Below are 19,515 nucleotides of genomic sequence, written 5' to 3' on the forward strand. Positions count from 1 at the left end.
CTTGGTTGATGCACAAATTCAAAGTGAACCTATTATGGATAATGTGGAAGAGCACAAACAAGATAATCAGGTTCAATCTTAGCCTAAAGAATGACTTGTTTGGCGATTCACAAGAATTAGAAGATTTTCCATACATCCTGATTATGTGGTGTACCTTCAGGAGCCTGGTGATTTCATAGTTATAGATGATGACTCATTGACTTTTATAGAAGTTGTTGAAGGCAAACAATCTTCGCACTGGATGAAAGTCATGAAAGAAGAGTTGGACTATATGACTAAAAATCAAGTGCGGGATCTTGTCAAGTTATCTAAGGGAGTAAAACCCGTAGGGTATAAATGAGTCTTTAAGACCAAGAATGACTCCAAAGGTAACATAGAGAGACATAAGACATGATTGGTTGCTAAAGGATTCACCCAGATGAAGGGCATTGACTATAATAAGACATTTTCTCTTATCTCAACTAAGGAATCAATGAGGATAATTTTGGCCCTCGTAGCTCATTATGACTTAGAGTTACATCAGATGAATGTAAAAACAACGTTCCTCAACGGGGATATGAATGAAGAGATATACATGGAACAACCTCTTGGTTTGTCTGAAGATGATCATTTGGTTTGCAAACTTAACAAATCAATATATGGACTTAAATAGGTTTCCCGACAGTGGTATATTAATTTTTCCTAAGTCATTATGACTTTCGGGTTTACAAAAAACATTATTGATCAATGTATATACCTTAAGGAAAGTGAGAGTAAGTTCATTATATTGATGTTATATGTGGATGACATTTTGCTTGCAACCAACGATATAAAGTCGCTTTCGACGATAAAATAGTTTCTTACATCACATTTTGATATGAAAGATATGGGTGAGGCTGCTTATGTACTTGGCATTAAGATTCGTTGAGACAAAACAAAATATTTTCTAGGCTTCTCCCAAAGATCCTACATAAATAAGGTATTAAAGTGATATGTGATAGATGATTGTTCTCCTAGTTCAACACCCATATCAAAAGGTAATAAGCTGAGCCTAAAGAATTGTCCACAAGACAATGTTGACAAAGTACAGATGAATGCTTATCCATATACATCAGTTGTTGGCAGCTTGCAATACGCGCAGACTTGTTCTCGTCCAAATATCTCTTTCGCAGTAGGGGTGCTTGGTAGATTCAGTCTAACCCACGCATACCACATTGGAAGGTTGCCAAGAAAATCTTGCGATATTTGCAAGGGACAAAAGGCTATATGTTGATGTATCATAAAGTTGATCTCTTCAAGGTCATTGGTTACTCAGATACAGACTTAGTAGGATGCCTTGATAGTAGAAAGTCTACTACTGGGTACGTCTTCTTACTTGCTGGGGACGCGATCTCTTGGAGGAGTGAAAAGCAGACGACCACTGCTGCTCACACCATGGAGGCAGAATTCATAACATTGTACGAGACTACCTCGCATGCCATATGGTTGAAGAACTTCATATCACAGTTAAAGGTGATTGATTCCATTAAGAAGCCACTGAAGGTCTACTGTGATAATTAAGCTGCGATATCTTTTTCGAACAACAACAAAAGTACTATGTCATGCAAGCATATAGAGTTAAATTATTTTGTTGTTAAAGAAAAGACAGAGAATCATCTAGTGCATATTGTTAATATTGATACAAAAGAGATGATTGTTGATCCTCTTACTAAAGGGCTAGCACCAAGATTATATTTCGAACATGTATTAAGGATGAGCTTGTTAAACTTTTTTTGACATATGCATATGAATAAAATGATCACATTCAGTTCATTGATTCTCGTTATTACTTGTTTGTTGTTAATCTCATAAGGATTAGAGATTCAACTAAGGATCTATAAAATAAATTATAAAGGCCAATTTATTCATCAAGTCATTCCCATAAAGTTTTCTAGTTAAGGTTTTATCGTCGGAACAAATGGGAGAATGTTGAGATAAACCACTACAAGTGGTGGTGGTTACCCACGATGTGGATAACATCCCTACAGAAGATGCTCCTTCCGATAAACTCGCACAGAATCAAGAGGAACGATTATGCAAATCGTTCCCACTCTCTGCTTATAAAGGGGGTATCATGAGCGACCCCCAAACAAGGCAGATACAGTGAAAAAACAGAATAAAATAAAACCTCAGATTTTACTTTCATTCAGAGTTTTTTCATACGAGTGAGGGAACAGGTCCTGCTCACCGGTTGCATATGGCAACCTGCACTCGTAGAGGGCCACAACCCGACTGAGGAGAAGCCTTCCTCTGCTCCAGCCACCACCAGCGGTTTCCTCTACTTCGATCGCCACCGTTAGCCACTGATCTTGGTTCACCGATGACGGCATCAGGTATGCCTTCCTTGTGTTCATTGTTTGTGCCAAGGCGGAACCCAACACAAATCTCATGGGCATCACCCTTTGCGATTCCTAAAGAGTAAGAGGTAAGCCTAGAGAGGTTTATGCTGCCATGACAACGATCGTAAGTACAAAAAGCAAAGCCAGCGCGGTTAAGGCAACTTCAACTCTGACAGAGTGTGAAGTGCCTTTGACTAGTGACTCGCCCTAAATGAGTCGTAACCCGAAACAGTCCGAGACTGGACCCAGTAAATAATCCAGATTTGGTTGGATCTGAATCGGTAAGATCCTGATCCGAATCCACTGCGACCCCACTTCCCGCCATTCATAACGAAACCCAACCTTCCCTCCTTCCATCTCAGAAACTCGTCTGCGTGGCAAACCCTAATCTCCGACCCTTTCATTGGCGTTCTTCGGAGGCACGAGAGGTGAACTATTTCTCCTTTTTTTCATATTTTTTCCCCACCCTTCCATGAAAATTTCAAGAAATCTGGTTCAGATTATTGTTTAATCTTTTTCCAATACCCATTAAAGTAGCATTTTCTGGAACCCTTTCACAATTCTCGATTTTCGATCGCAAATTACGCACCGAGAGAACCGTATTTCTTGTTTTTTGTTCCCGTTTGATTTGCTTTGATATCGTCGATGGCTTCATTTGTTCGAGATCTGGAGTCGATGGATCTCAGAGATTTCTTGCTTAGTTCCATCATCTGCGCGCTTAATCGTGTTTGGTTAAACTGAATCTGTGATTGCGTTTCGCTTCGATTGGGTTTAGGTTCTGTTTTTCGCTCACTTTGTGGTGTATACGTCTTATGCGATCATGTTGTTTTAGGGTTTTCTCTTTTTGTCTTGCGTTCATTTTGTCTTTTTGTACTCTTTTTGGAATCTTGCAACTCGTATTTGTTCATTTATAAGTTTTTCTGGATAGGTTGTAAAAAAATTCGCCTATTTTTTGTTGGTTTATTAATTTCCATGAGTTCTTGCTTAGTGCTTAACGTGACAAAGTGGGTTTTAAGGAACCCATTCGAAATCTGCCCCAACAAGCGCGATATAAATGGCGACAAGTTCTAGAGACACGTACAGAAACGAGCTTCGTACTGCAATCCGTCAACTTGGAGATCGATGTCTCTACTCTGCAGCAAAATGGTATCAGCGGAATCCTTGTGCTCTCTTGTTGTTCTTGCTGTTTTCTTTATGTTTTTTGCATTTAGTTGTGGTATTCATTCATTTGATTTCATCGTGATATTGAGCGTGAGTTAAGTAATTTTCATTCATTTGTAGATCATGGGAATCTGTACTTGTTTGTATAATTACTAAACTTCTTCTCAAAAAAAGTATAATTACTAAACTAAAGTATGAAAGATCGTGAATAAGAATTCCTGTGTATGCACATTCTTTTTTTCCTTATTTTTTTAAATTAAATGTGAACTTCGACTTTGATAGGGCAGCAGAGCAATTAATAGGGCTGGAGCCAGATCATGGAAAATCAACTCCTTTGCAGCACCGATCTCATCGAGGGGGTTCGAGCATAAAGCACCGCTTCAGGGCCAGTGAGGTTTTCTCCACTCCTTCCAGTGCCATGTCTTATGCGGGTACACCCATTCTTGTGGAAGAGGAGATTGAAAATGACTACTACTTGCTGGCAAAAGCTTATTTTGATTCAAGAGAGTACAGGCGAGCTGCACATGTCCTTAGAGATCATACAGGGAAGAAAGCTATGTTTCTGCGTGGTTACGCTCTTTATCTGGTATGCTTGTTATCAATTTAGTGTTTGGATGTGTGAAAACAGAATTTTTTACGGTCTTTGTTTTCTTGAAATTTGTATATGTTTTTGGTTTCTTCAACATGGAAGTATTTAATGGACTAGGAAGATAGTTATTTTAAATGTAATTGTTTATTGAAATCACTTGAATCAGATACTGTTGGCTCTAACTCTTGGTGGATCGGGTCAACATTCTTGGTTTCAATTCACCTACCAAGTCTGCAATCCTCTTTTACTTCTTTTGTCCTCTAAAGTGGATTTTGTAATTCATGCTGTAGATTGGACATGCCAAGAATTTAACTAGGCCACCTGTTCTAGATTTGATGGGGATCATGCTTGCTATTGTCTTTTAGTACAGATTGAGGAAGCACTGTTGCTTGAACAGAGTTGCTAGAGCAAGCTTTAGATTGCAAAAGTGGTAATCAAGGTTCTTATAGTTGTTAGAGCAAGCGTTAGATTGGAAGTGAGAAGTGAGGGTCCTAAAAGTAGTTAAAAGATTCAGTGTTTGGCAAAATACTGGGAAATAAGTGGGCTCAGGATCATTTTTGAAAGCCTATTGAAATGAGTTGGACATTCTTGGGAAACCAATATGAGAAAGTTTACATTAGGGATGCCTGTCCTTAGGATACGGGGGACCATACAGGGGAAGCTATCTAATGAGACGTGTCTTTCTTGAAGCCTTCTGTACATATCTAATGAGACATGTTTGTACGGCAACAAGAACTGTACAGAAAAAATGCCTCTTTTCCATATTTTTAGATAAGAGCATTTTGTTGATGCTTTTCACATGCCTGCTTAGACTGGATGTTTATTGTCCATCTTTTTGACCAAGTGTCATTCATTCGACTATTTAACTGCACAATTAAGCAACAGTTCATTTATACGAGGGTCATCTTTATCTAAAATAGTTTGAGGATGCTGTTTTGATAAACAATTAAACACTGCTCAAGAATGGAAGGCGCATCTCAAATTCTAAAATTTGTCAAGTTTCATATATGTTTTGAAGAGCAATCGAACATGTATTTTCCACCCATTGTACACATTCAGATGTGTATTGTGGCATAGCCTCTGGAGAATTTGACTTTCAATTTTCATGCACCAGATCAATGTTGTCAGGGAAAAGCAAGGAACTTCTAGGGCAAGAAAAAAGATGCATCACTGTCAGGTCCATAACAATAATTTATCAAATTGAATAGTTGCCTAATAAGCTCCATTGTGTCAACATGCTGGAGCCTGTTAATGCTCACAATGGAGAGCGTATTTTGTTTGTCTGTACATTTCTCTATGCTATCTACTCCTATATATTTCCTTTAAGATCCATTATGTCATGTTAAGAAGAAGCAGAACTTTATTCACTGCCTCTGGTCCTGGTCCTGCATCATTGTCACACAAAGGAGTTAAGCTTTGTTAAAATGTAAAACTGTACATATATGTATATATAATAATATTATATTATTATATATATAAATACATTTTTAATTTCTTTCTTTTCTGTATTTTTTTTCCTTTATTTTTATTTTTTGTCTTTATGTCATCTAGTTCAGTTTGAACTAGAATGACTGTTGCTAGTCAAGTCCTGTCCAGACTTGACTAGCAATAGAGCTGTTGGACTGACACAGTCCAACAGCTCTTAATAGAGCTGTTGGACTGACACATTCCAACAGCTCTAAATAGAGCTGTTGGACTGTGCCCAACAACTCTATTGAGTCCTCTTTCAGCTGTGTATATAAAGGGGTGCAGCCCCTCTTGTATTTTACTCCAATGCTTCTTAAGCAATTGGTTTTTCATATCAATAAAGAATACATTTTTATTTTTATTTTGTTTCCAGTTATACCCTTTTTAAGGGTTATGCTTTAGTGTCATTCTTGACACTTGCTCTTGTTAATCAAAGCTCGTGTTTCGAAGATCCCCATTTCATTTCATGGTATCAAAGCCGCGGAAGTACTAAATCTTGAGGAAAAGCTGCCTCGGTTTCCGTGCCCGTTTGCAAAAGTGTTCGCCACTTGAAGAGAAGTGTTTTATCACTTCATTGGAGAATATTTCACATCTTGTTGTATTGTTTTTTTTTCTTTCTTTCTCATTTTCCTTCTTGTTTCTCTTCTATCCCTATTCTTTCTCTCCTTGTAATCGATGGATGACAATGATAAAGTCACCATCATGCCTATGAAACTAAGCGATACGAACTATGTAACATGGGCTTCAATTATGAAGCACCATATATGGGGAAAAGGCTTATGGGGGATTGTGGATGGTTCCGATTCGGAACCTAAGCTATCTCTTACTAAAAAGGAGGGAGATAAAGACGTCCCTCTATCGGAAGAAGAGAAAATCAAGGCTATTGCCTCATACGAGAAGAAATGGAAAGAATGGAGAATATCTCATGCGAAGATAATGTCATGGCTTATCAATAGAGTTGACATTAAAAAATGCTCAAGTCTTGCCAAATTTGATCATGCCGATAAGGCATGGGAATACCTTAAGAATATGTATTCCCTTAAAGATATTGCACACGTGTGCAACCTCCAAGAAAAAGTTCGAATGATGACACAAGGAGACAAAACTATTCGTGAATATTACAATGGGTTGTCCGAACTTTGGGAAGAACTTTCCCTTTTAGAACCAAAGTGGCATTGTGCCGAAGACATCGAGCTTCGTCAGAAACAACTCGATGTTGAACATTTTTACCAGTTTATCACTGGATTAAGGCCGGAATTTGAAACCACTAAATCGACCCTACTTCACCGGGGAAAAATTCCTTCTATTGTTGAAACTATTGAAGAGTTAACAATGGAAGAAAATCGTCTCCTGAAAGGTTCTTTAAAAATTGAAGATGATTCCGTTTTAGCCGTGTCTAGACCAGGGAATCATGTTCGATCATATAGGCCTCCTCACTTTAACCGACAAAATGGTGACTATGATAAGAAGAAAGTTATTTGTCATCACTGTCATGAACCGGGACACTACAGGCCACAATGTCCCAAACTTAAGGAGCTGAGAGAAAAAAGAGCTGCAATTGTTGGATCAGAGCCTAAAGATCAGGATGCACCAGTTTCCCTGGCCCAACTAATGGAGATCCTTCAGCCTCTCATCAAAGGTGCCTCTTCCTCATCTGAAGCTTCAACCAGCGCAGCAGCCTCATCTTTTTCTGATTTAGGTAAAATTTCTTGGCTTCTTGACTCTGGTGCATCTTTTCATATGACCCCAAATAATCAAAGTCTATCCAAATGTATTAAAAATAAAACAAGTGTGTCAAAGGTCTTTACTGCTGATGGGACTTCTCTTGAAATAGAAGGAATAGGAAATTTTGAAAAAATTTATAAAACAAAAAATTTTTTTATTCCAGAAATTAGACATGTTCCCAAATTAAATTTAAATCTTTTATCTGTATCTCAAATTTCTGATTATGGGTGTAATATTTCTTTTTCTTCTCATGGTTGTTGGGTACAGGATCGCCAGTCAGGCAAGCTGATTGGGGAAGGCCATAGAGAAGGAGGACTCTATTACATGGATTTTTTGGAAATGCCGAAGAAAGCTTTTTGTTATAATATTCAAAAAATAGAGTTGGAACTGTGGCATAAGAGACTTGGTCACCCACATATAGCCAAAATCCAACATTTTCCAAATCTAGGGAAATTTTGTAACTCTGAATCATTTGATTGTAAAGATTGTATTCTCGGCAAAATGAAAAGATTACCATTTCAGAACAGAACCTTTTTCTCTTCAAGACCACTTGAATTAATACACTCGGATGTTTGGGGTCCTGCACCAGTAATTTCTAAAGGAGGATTTGTTTACTATGTTATTTTTGTCGATGATTTCTCCCGACATACGTGGATGTACTTTCTCAAACATAAGTCTGAAGTATTTTCATACTTTCAAACTTTTCATAATATGGTTAAAAACAAATTTCAAAATGATATTACTATTTTTTGCACAGATTCAGGGGGAGAGTTTTTATCCACAGATTTTCAAAATTATCTTAAATTGCATGGCATCACACATCAAAGATCTTGTCCTTATACACCTCAACAAAATGGACTGGCAGAACGAAAACATCGCCATATTATAGAAACCACTAGAACTTTATTAATAGCAAATCAAGTCCCTAAAGACTTTTGGGCAGAAGCTGCCTTAACTGCCACCTATCTCATTAATAGGATGCCATCTTCTTCGTTACAAAATATCACTCCCATTGAAAAACTTATGAACATTTCTCCAGACTACTCTAGATTAAGAATATTTGGGTGCAAATGTTTCATATTTACTGACAAAAATGATAAACTTTCCCCTCGTGCGATTCCCTGTGCCTTTTTAGGATATGCTGAAAACCAGAAAGGTTATAGATGTTTTGACTTCAAAAATAATAAACTATATGTGTCTAGAAATGTTTCCTTTCTTGAAAAGGAGAGCTTCTTTGATTTTAGAAAATTAAAAGACGTCACTGAGTACTCCTTTTTGCTAGATCTAACATCAACATCTGATGAATATGACCTTGATTGTAACTTTGATGATGATCCAAGAATTATTGATCTTAATGTTGAAAATGAAGAAGTTCATAGAGATACTAGTATTCAATATTCCAGGCGACAAGAGTCTAATACTCCATGTGCACTTGAGAAATATTCTAACATTCCAACTAGACAATCATCCCGAATCTCGAGGCCTCCAGAAAAGTTTGTATCATACGAGTCTTTCTCACCCACATATAGGGCAGTTATTGCATTAATTCACTCATATGAAGAACCATCCACATATTTTCAAGCAAAAAATGATATCAAATGGATAGAAGCCATGAAAGTTGAATTAGATGCACTTGAAAAAGCTTCTACATGGAATATTCAAGATCTTCCTCCAGGGAAGAAAACTATAGGATGTCGATGGGTTTATAAAATTAAAACCAAGAGTGATGGTACTCTTGAAAGATATAAAGCCCGTTTAGTAGCCAAAGGTTATGCCCAAGAATATGGGATTGATTATGAAGAAACCTTTGCTCCGGTGGCTCGTATGACTACTGTCCGAACCTTAATTGCCTTAGCTTCTATCAAAAAATGGTTTATTTTTCAAATGGATGTCAAAAATGCTTTTTTAAATGGAAAGCTAGTTGAAGAAGTATATATGGAACCCCCTCCTGGTCTAAGTATTCCGGGTAAAGTCCTTCGCTTAGAAAAAGCTCTTTATGGACTTAAACAAGCACCAAAAGCTTGGTATGATAGGTTTAGTCGTGTTATGATTGATATTGGTTTTCAATTCTGTTTAACTGACACTGCTTTGTTTATTAAGAATTCTGATGCAGGGATCATTGTGCTTCTTCTCTATGTGGATGATATGATCATCACCGGAAGCGATAAACAGGGAGTTGAAACAATCAAAACACTTCTTAAATCTCATTTTGAAATGACTGATTTGGGCTTGTTGAGATATTTTTTAGGCATTGAAGTTGCTTATTCTCCTAGAGGATATTTATTATCTCAGACTAAATTTGCTTTTGATATTGTTTTCAGGTCTGGTATTACTGATGATAAGAAAGTTGACACTCCAGAAGTTGTTAATGTTAAAATGAAGATTGATGATGGAGAACTTCTTGCAGACCCTACTCCTTACAGACAGCTTGTCGGGGCACTTTCCTATCTATCCATTACCAGACCAGATATAGCACATGCTGTTCATACAGCAAGTCAATTTCAACATGATCCTACTTCTGTTCATATGGGAGCAGTCATGCGTATTATCAGATACATCAAGTCCTCTCTTTCACGAGGACTTTTCTTATCTTCCTCCTCTTCTCTTGATTTAATTGCATATACTGATGCTGATTGGGGAGGTGATCCCAATAACAGACACTCAACCACTGGCTTTTGTGTCTTTTTAGGGGAATCATTAATCTCGTGGAGGTGTAAAAAGCAGCAGAAGGTATCTCTCTCATCCACCGAAGCTGAATACAGAGCCATGGCAACCACGACCATGGAAGTAGTTTGGCTCCGACGACTGCTTGCTGACATGGGAGTTGAAGCAACAAAGGCTTCACAAATGTGTTGTGACAACAAAAGTGCGATCTACATTGCCAGTAACAGAACATTCCACGAACGCACCAAACACATCGAAATGGATTGTCACTACGTCAGAGAGGAATATCTACACGGGATAATTGATCTGCCATATGTCACTTCAGAATATCAGTTAGCAGACCTCTTTACAAAGCCTCTCGCTGCTCCCCGATTTCACTTTCTCTTAGACAAACTTTCGCTCATTGTACCGTAAGTTTGAGGGGGAGTGTTAAAATGTAAAACTGTACATATATGTATATATAATAATATTATATTATTATATATATATAAATACATTTTTAATTTCTTTCTTTTCTGTATTTTTTTTCCTTTATTTTTATTTTTTGTCTTTATGTCATCTAGTTCAGTTTGAACTAGAATGACTGTTGCTAGTCAAGTACTGTCCAGACTTGACTAGCAATAGAGCTGTTGGACTGACACATTCCAACAGCTCTAAATAGAGCTGTTGGACTGTGCCCAACAGCTCTATTGAGTCCTCTTTCAGCTGTGTATATAAAGGGGTGCAGCCCCTCTTGTATTTTACTCCAATGCTTCTTAAGCAATTGGTTTTTCATATCAATAAAGAATACATTTTTATTTTTATTTTGTTTCCAGTTATACCCTTTTTAAGGGTTATGCTTTAGTGTCATTCTTGACACTTGCTCTTGTTAATCAAAGTTCGTGTTTCGAAGATCCCCATTTCATTTCAAGCTTCTCTGATATTATTTCATCATGAAACTGCAGTCATCATGAGGCATATGTCCAGGATGCTTTATCTATCAATGATGCGTCATAGTACTTTTTTATTTCCTTTTGTTTATTCTCTTAAGCATTTCTTTTCTCTGCTGGTTGGGTTGCTTGTCCTATTCTCGGTTTTATTAACATAATCTACTCACATTGTTCCACTTTTTGTTAATTACATTTATTACTTCATACTTAAGAATGTACCGGATCATTCTATGTACAAAGAGATATATATGGATCTAAAACAGCATCTGTGTTCACTACATGGTTTCATATTGTGATGTCAAAAAATTTAAGTCATTCAGTTTTTCTGTAACCCGATTTGGCATGTTTTCTTTTTAATTGCCCACTTTAGGCTGGAGAGAAGCGTAAAGAGGAAGAGATGATTGAACTTGAGGGTCCTTTTGGCAAGGGTACTACTGTTAACCATGAACTAGTTGGTCTTGAGCGGGAGTTGTGCATGCATCGCAAGAATGGTTCAGTTGATCCTTTTGGGTTGTATTTATATGGTGTTGTTCTTCGTGAGAAAGGCTGTGATGACCTTGCTCGGACCGTCCTCATTGAATCTGTAAATGGCTATCCCTGGAACTGGAATGCTTGGTCAGAACTTCAGTCACTCTGCACCACCATTGATATTTTGAATAGTGTGAATATAAATATAAAAAACCATTGGATGAAGGACTTCTTTCTAGCAAGTGTGTACCTGGAATTGAAGATGTATGGTGAATCTCTAAAGAAATATGAATATCTACAAGGAAGCTTCAGCTTCAGTGATTACATTCAAGCTCAGATTGCAACATCTCAATATAGTTTATGTGAGTTTGATGAAGCACATGCAATCTTTGATGATCTGCTAAGAAATGACCCCTATCGAGTGGATGCTATGGATGTGTACTCAAATGTACTTTATGCAAAAGAGTCTTGTTCTGCTCTGAGTTGTCTTGCCCATAGGGTAATTTTGACTGATAAATACCGTCCTGAATCTTGCTGCATCATTGGCAATTATTATAGTCTAAAGGGATTACATGAGAAGGCTGTTATATATTTCCGCAGGGCCTTGAGACTGAACAGGAAATATTTATCAGCTTGGACGCTTATGGGACATGAGTATGTTGAGATGAAGAATCCTGCTGCAGCTGTTGATGCTTATCGGAGGGCTGTCGATATAAATGTTCGAGATTATCGTGCTTGGTATGGGTTAGGCCAAACCTATGAATTGATGTCAATGCCTTTCTATGCTCTCTACTATTATAGGAAATCTGCATATCTTCAGCCAACTGATGCTCGTATGTGGGTTGCAATGGCACAATGCTATGAAAGTGGGCAACTTAATATGCTTGAAGAAGCAATCAAGTGTTATAAACGGGCAGCAAACTATAATGAGAGAGAAGGTATCGCATTGTCCAAGCTAGCAGAGCTGCATGAGAAACTTGGTTGTCGGGATCAGGCTGCAACATATTACAGACTTGATTTGCAGAGAATGGAAGAAGAACAAAGAGAGGGTCCAAATGTGGTAAAAGCTCTGAGTTTTCTTGCTGAATACTGCCAATCCCAAAACAAGCATGAGGAAGCTCAAATATACTGTACCAGGCTCCTTGACTACACTGGACCGGTTAGTTATCTCTTTTTCCCTTTCTGTTAGTTCTTAAAATGAAGGAGTTCTGCTAAAACTGTCTTTTGTTTCCTATGAAGTCAGTTCTTTCTGATATTATCTGAATGTTTGAGATGGAATTGATTTTTCAAACAACATAAAAGAGGGCCATGCATCTTGTTTAGCCTATATAGACACCCAGAAAATACAAGATCCTGCTTTGATCGGCATTATACCGGTTGACCACTTAGGGCCGATGTCAGACTGACATCTTTACCAGCTAATGCTGAGGGTGAAAGAGTTCTGCTACTTTCCCTCTGTTTAGGTTCCTTGTGGATTTGAACATACATATTGACTCTGAATATGAGTTGCCAAGTCTGGTTTCAGTTTTCAAGTGGCTGAAAAGATTTTCTTTCCTTCACTTTGACAGTATTGCTAGTTCACCTTTGGAACAAATCAAAGGCTTCTACAACAACAACAACAACAACAACTACGCCTTCATCCCAAAACAATTGGGGTCGGCGATATGAACCAACAAAGAAAATCATTATGGGTCTTCCACATAAATCCTTCTCCTCCATAAATCCTTCTCCTCCATTCATTTCTATCCAATGCCATGTCCTCGGTGAGGTTCAAAGCATTCATATCCTTTCTTATCACCTCCATCCATGTCTTCCTAGGCCTACCCCGACCTCTTTTAACTAATATATTTTCCCATTTCTCCACCCTTCTAACTGGAGCATCATTAGGCCTTCGTCGAATATGTCCAAACCACCGTAAACGATTCTCTCTCATCTTATTTTCAATAGGTGCAACGCCTACCTTCTTACGTATCTCCTCGTTCTGAATCTTATCTTTTATTGTATTTCCACACATCCATCTCAGCATACGCATCTCAACTACACTCATTTTTTGAATATCATGTCTCTTGGCAGCCCAACATTCCGTACTATATAGTAAAGCGGGCCTAATAGTCGTCCTATAAAACTTTCCCTTCAACCGCAATGGCATTCTACGATCGCACAACACTCCAGTTGCACTCTTCCATTTCATCCACCCAACCTTTATCCAATGATTTACATCTCCATCAATTTCTCCATACTTTTGAATGATAGATCCCAAATATTTGAAAGAATCACCCACCGGTATTTCGTGCTCACCAAGCTTCACTACACTCTCATCACTACTTCGTTGCTTACTAAATCGACATTCCATGTATTATGTCTTACTCTTACTCAACTTAAAACCTCTTGCTTCCAATGTCTGTCTCCATAATTCTAACTTAGCATTAACCCCAGCTCTAGACTCATCAATCAAAACAATATCATCAGCAAACAACATACACCACGACACATTTTCTTGAATTGATCTCGTAAGCTCATCCATCACTATAGCAAATAGGAAAGGGCTTAAAGCATATTCTTGATGTAACCCAACCGTTATAGGAAAATTGGTTGTCAATTATACTAATGTACCTGAGAAAAACACCTTTCTTCATCATTGTCCACCAGAGAACGTCCTTAGGTGCTCTATCGTAAGCCTTATTTAAATCAATAAAAACCATATGCAAATCTTTGTTCCTCTCTCTATTTCTCTCAATAAGTTGTCTAAGAAGATGAACAAATCAAAGGCTTCTATCTTGCAAAATTCATCTAGCATTTCATACTGCATATTCTAATTAGTTTTTTGAGAAGACATTCTAATTAGTTAGTAAACATCAGGAGGTTTTGAACTTGTTCCAAGATGGTTGAAAATTTTATGATTCAACTTAGCAAACAAACTTGCAATGGATGTCTCATTCTAATTATTTTGACTTGGGTTCCTTTTATGCATTGAACACGTTCTATCATTACCTTTAAAATTTAAGGCTCTAATGATTAGGTTCCTTTTAGCTGAGGTTGTGATGCCAGATAGATTAAAAATTTCTAGTCCTTGATATGTGAATGCTTTTCTGCAATCGGAAACTATGAATTTTGAATGCAAATGTTTTTGAAATGATTGGTACTCTTGAAGTTCATAATGATTATGCCCTGTTTAATCTTTTTTATATTTTGAATAATTGTTTTCCTGATCTTGCTCACTGTGAACTTAGGAGAGGGAGACTGCAAAGGATCTTATGGGATTGAAAAGTTCACAGCCTGGTTTTCCTTCAATGGAGGTTGATCAATCCATACCATGAACTATTCATTCACTTGATCAGCTCTAATGAAAATCGGCTTTACTTTGATGAGCGAAGCAACTTTCTGCAATTTCATTGAGATCTGATATCAATGCTCTTTACCGGGCTGTTTTAATCTGATTTTTAAGATATAAAAAGGTTGGAGTGCCCCTTCCAGAGGAACTTCATCATCCAGATTTATCCATGATATGAAGGCTCCTTAGATGAGACCCACATGGTTTTATTACCGATCCTGTTTGCCGGTCGTGGATGAAGAAGAAACTTTAAAAAGTCTAAGCTGCCGACACAATCCATTTCAATGTTGCAGTAATTAATGACTAATATGTATCAAACACAATGCATGAATGCAAATGAATTTGGATGTTATCCAAATACTGAGTCCGATATTCGTAAATGGAACTGGCTCAGATCTAGTATTTTCATTTTTTTCAGATTCAGGTTTTGGCTGTTGGGCTGGTGGTTCTGAATTTGGGTTCGAATCTGACTTTGACTCTGTTTAACATGGACCCAATTAGGTCGGTTACATCCTTACTCGCAGTTCATCCTCTGCCATTGATCCAACAATTAAATGAAGGTTGAGAGCTAGACTGCAGGAGTTGGAAGACTTGTCTCAAGCTCAAATAATGGACATGGGTCAAAGAACACTACCTCCTAGTTATCTCCTTTCTGGGCGAGGCATGATCTGAGTCTTCAGTTATGATCTGGGCCAGGCATCTAGTTTTAATCCTCTCACCTGAATTTGGTTTTAGACTTCATTCCTTGTTCCTTCTATTTCTTGCCAAGACTGGCAAACTAAATCAAACTTTGGTAGTTCACTTAATTAACACAAAATGGCTCATCTGTAAATGACCCAGCAGTAAATGATACAAGCAAATTACAACACTGGGTCTGTGGCCAACAAGATTGTAAGTGTTTGTTCCAATTATCAAAAGAAACTAGGATAAGAGATACTAACTGTACACAGAGCAAAGTATGGTACCGGTCCTATATTTCATGACACATCACCACTGTTGGATCAATGGAGCAAAGTGTGCTAGTATCACTACTTTGACTGCCAGTCTTGCATTACACTTCACCAATCTGGCAGTGCTGTAGGTGTCGGCACCGGTTCTGCAATGTCAAACATATCTGCTGGGAAATCATCGAAGAAACTGTCAGGTGTTGCAGGATCATCAGCATCTCCTTGCTTGATGTATACTTTGTTCTCATTATAATCAAAGATTGGCAAACTAAGTTGGAGGTTCAAAGAGTCATGGCCGATAATGTCTGCTGGAAAAGGGTCATCAGAGAATCCGGCAGTGAATTCATCCTTTATGGGCACAAACTGGACACCAACTGGGGGCTGTGGAATGTAGCTGATCGTTGGGTCGTCTTCAGCCTTCTGGATGCTACACTTGAGCTCTTGGGGCTGATCGAAGTTCCCATCTGAACCGAGGAAATTATCGTTGACCAGATCTGGCAGGGGCACCATGGTGATTACATCGGCATTGCTGAGAGTTGTGGGATTTGTGGCATGACCACTCTGAGGTTCGCCCGAGAATGGCAAGGGGTTGAGAGGAGGCACCTAAGGATGACCAGGAATTCAAATTTTGAAAAATGACCAAATGGCAGTTCACTTTAAAGGAACTGATTTTCTTCGTTCTTGTTAAACTAAACCCAGTGAGCATAACGGTAGGATAAGAACTTAATGTAATTGTATAAAGAAAAGCAAATAAAACGTCATTTTTTCTCACCTCAAAAACTGAAAATTCATGAAAAATTCGCATCTTTGCAATCGGATCTATAACCCTGGCATCCATTGTAGCCAGTTTGGGAGGCAGGTGGGGCAATGCTGCCAGTGCTGGAGCTGGAGCCGGTGTGGGGGCCTCTGCTGGTGCTGAAGCTTGTAGGATCCTTGCTAGCCTTTTCTGTCTTGTACTCCAGAAATTCTTAACATCATTGTCTGTCCTACCAGGTAGATAAGTAGCAATTCTGGCCCATTTGTTACCGAATTTGGCTTGCAGATCCATCACTATCCTCTCTTCTTCAGGTGAGAATTTACACCCACTGTTATGTAACCCATCATCAAAATTGAAAAGACAATGCCAATATAGAAACACGATCTCCAATAGTAACTACTATCCAGACTGTAGATAGATCTTTCAAGATAACGATAATGTAATTAATCAAGAATTGTTAATTCAGACAACTAAAATATAACAAATAGTTGCTGCTACCCAACTAACACTCACAAGTGATATTGAAGCATGCCCTGCCATTTTTTAGTACAACACCATGCTAAACTGAGTAATGCTACTAAACTTCTAGGCCTGTTACCAATACTAAATCATCAGAATTTTGTAGGACTTCTTTTGGGAGAAAAATAAAAGGATGAGCAGTGATGAAATTAATAGACCGTAAAGAAGGAAATATTATAAATATAACAAGATTATCAGAAACTATGACATTAATGTCCCAACCATATTAATGCCACTAACTACTGTCTTCCGTTTACAGAGCATACCGAAAGTACTATTAACACTAACACAAGCGGGTGTATAAGCATTGGAGTTGCATGTCATTTGAAACCAACAGAGGATGTCTAGAGTCTTTTAGAAGAAAATGGTAATGGATGCAGGGGATAGTACCTCTTTAAATCAGGCTTAAGCTTGTTAACCCAACGCAGCCGGCAAGATTTTCCGGTACGTGGTAGAAAACCTTTGGATCGAATGGAGCTCCAATCTCTAGCACCATATTGCTTGACGTACTCCAACAGTACTTCATCTTCCTCAGGAAGCCATGGCCCTTTCCTCATGGGGGGCGCCATATCTGCACTTTTGGTGCCCATCTGACCATTGCTGCTACTCTCTATCATCTTCCAAGTGATCTACCGAAGAAAACCAACTGTCTATAACAACACAAAATCTATGTCCAAACCCAAATATCTAACTATCTAATCTAATCTAACTGCTATATATAAAGCCGAAATTAATTAACCAATCAAATTTCAAATGTATGGCAAGGAATTATTAGTTGCCACCTTGCTATCGAACTTTTAACTTTTTTTCCAAGTTTCTTAAAGTGGTGTCTCCCCACCCCCCCCCCCCCCCCCCCCTCCCCACACTTCTTTTAAACCGTTTTCCTCCAACAGCAAAAGACTGCTCTCTCTCTCTCTCTCCCACGTCCTTGAAACCGTTCTCTCTTTCTCTGTCCCTCCACGTCCATCACGTCTCTCTCTCTCTCTCTCTCTCTCTCTCTTAAAAGGTGTATTGCTTTAAACTGTCAGTAAAAATTGAAGTCATTTTTACCACTTTCCTTCTCGCTCTTCCTGAACGTGATATTTGGTGCCCGAATATGCTGGCGAGATAGAAGGGTTTGTTCAGCGTCATGCATTACTTTATGCCCAAGAAAACAAATGCCATCTCCCGCATTCTTACTGCAACATGAGAAAAAGATGGCGATGTTGCCTCTTTTCTTTGGAATTTCAGGGATGGTGGTGGAAGGATACTGACCTGCCATCGTTGTTGTGATCGCACCCTTAATCTCTTTCCTTTTCATTGTTCATTTGTTTGTTGCAAATGCAATCTTTCTTAACATTAATACGTACTGGGAGCTTTTCAATTAACCCCTTTTTTGCGCTCATTTTCTCTGCCTTTACTTCACGGGAACTGGTATAGAGGCCCTTGTGGGGATGTGAAAAGATAAGGTGCAATATGATTGTACAAAAATTTGTGCATTAAGCACCTGATCACCCTCCATCTTGGGGATAAGGCCTGTCAGGTGTGGGGCCCAAGACCTGATGGAGGGAGATCAGGTGCTTAATGCACAATTTTTGTGCAATCATATTGCACCCGATCTGGACTCTGTGGGGATACAATGAAAATAGAAAATTTTACAAAAAACACACCTAACTTTTGGTCTATTTACAAGCACATGCCTAACTTTTGAAACATTACAAATACAAGCCTAACTTTCAAGAATTGCTTTGTTAAACTTAACTAGGCGTGTGTTTGCAAATTGTTCCAAATGAAGCATATAGTAATCGAGTTCATTATGAACATTGGCTTTGCTGCAATTCATCTTAAAGGCAGAACAGTGAACACTTCCACATCTTTCATGTTTGGACCTCTCACTGAGTATTGGAATGTCCATCCATAGCAAGCACCAGCATGCACATCACTCCTATTTACAGCAAAACCAGCTCCTACAAAATCCTGGTATTTTCTTGAGATTCGTAAAATTGCATCTTCAGCGGCTCTTTTGGGCTTCATGCCCACTCTCATGCTTTCCACTACTTGATAACTGCAATTCAAGGAAAAAAAGAAGACATTTAGATGTTTAGTCCAAAGTAGTGAATTGGGTATTTTAAGAGTCAAGATTCAGGTCAGAAAATAATACATTTATGAAGTATTATCTTTTAAACACTGCAGATTATGATCCAGTAGCAAAATTCACTTCAAATTGCCACAACTTAAATCCACATCAGCTCATCATGTAATTTTACCTTAATTTTGAAACACCCTTGCAGGATTGAAAACAAACTAAAATCTGGTGTTCCGAAGTATTATGTGTATAATTGCATTATGCCCAAGAAGCAACAGACAAGTGAATGATGCTTAATGATCGCGCTGATTGTTTTACCTTTCTAACATTTGAGCAATGATCCATTCTGTCTAGGGGTGTCAACAGGTCGGGTTTACCCGGACCCGACTCCAACTAAACCCTATAGGCTCAGGGTGTAGTGATAATTAAGAAGACCCGATTAAGACCTGGGTCCAGACCCAAAGGTCCAATTAATACATGAAGCCGGGTATAGTTTGTGAAATTTTATACCAGACCTGGGCCCGACCTGAGTTTTG

The 19,515-nt window shown here is 38.3% G+C and overlaps 1 protein-coding gene and 1 pseudogene across 1 annotated transcript; one reads left to right on the top strand and one right to left on the bottom strand.

Moving 5' to 3' along the window:
• The first annotated feature begins 2,720 nt into the window (after positions 1–2,720).
• On the top strand, positions 2,721–15,049 carry LOC149821642 (anaphase-promoting complex subunit 8-like). Its single transcript, XM_089980963.1, has 5 exons — positions 2,721–2,785; positions 3,346–3,503; positions 3,801–4,104; positions 11,263–12,519; positions 14,591–15,049. The coding sequence occupies exons 2-5, from the start codon at positions 3,412–3,414 to the stop codon at positions 14,675–14,677; spliced, it is 1,740 nt and encodes a 579-aa protein (XP_089837089.1). The 5' UTR covers positions 2,721–2,785; positions 3,346–3,411; the 3' UTR covers positions 14,678–15,049.
• A 700-nt stretch (positions 15,050–15,749) lies between these two features.
• On the bottom strand, positions 15,750–17,531 carry LOC149821643 (transcription factor DUO1 pseudogene; annotated as a pseudogene).
• Between the last annotated feature and the right edge of the window lie 1,984 nt (positions 17,532–19,515).

This window comes from Nuphar pumila, chromosome 11 (genome assembly GCF_984573655.1).
Source record: "Nuphar pumila chromosome 11, dmNupPumi1.hap1.1, whole genome shotgun sequence".
In the NCBI taxonomy this organism is placed as follows: Eukaryota; Viridiplantae; Streptophyta; class Magnoliopsida; order Nymphaeales; family Nymphaeaceae; genus Nuphar; species Nuphar pumila.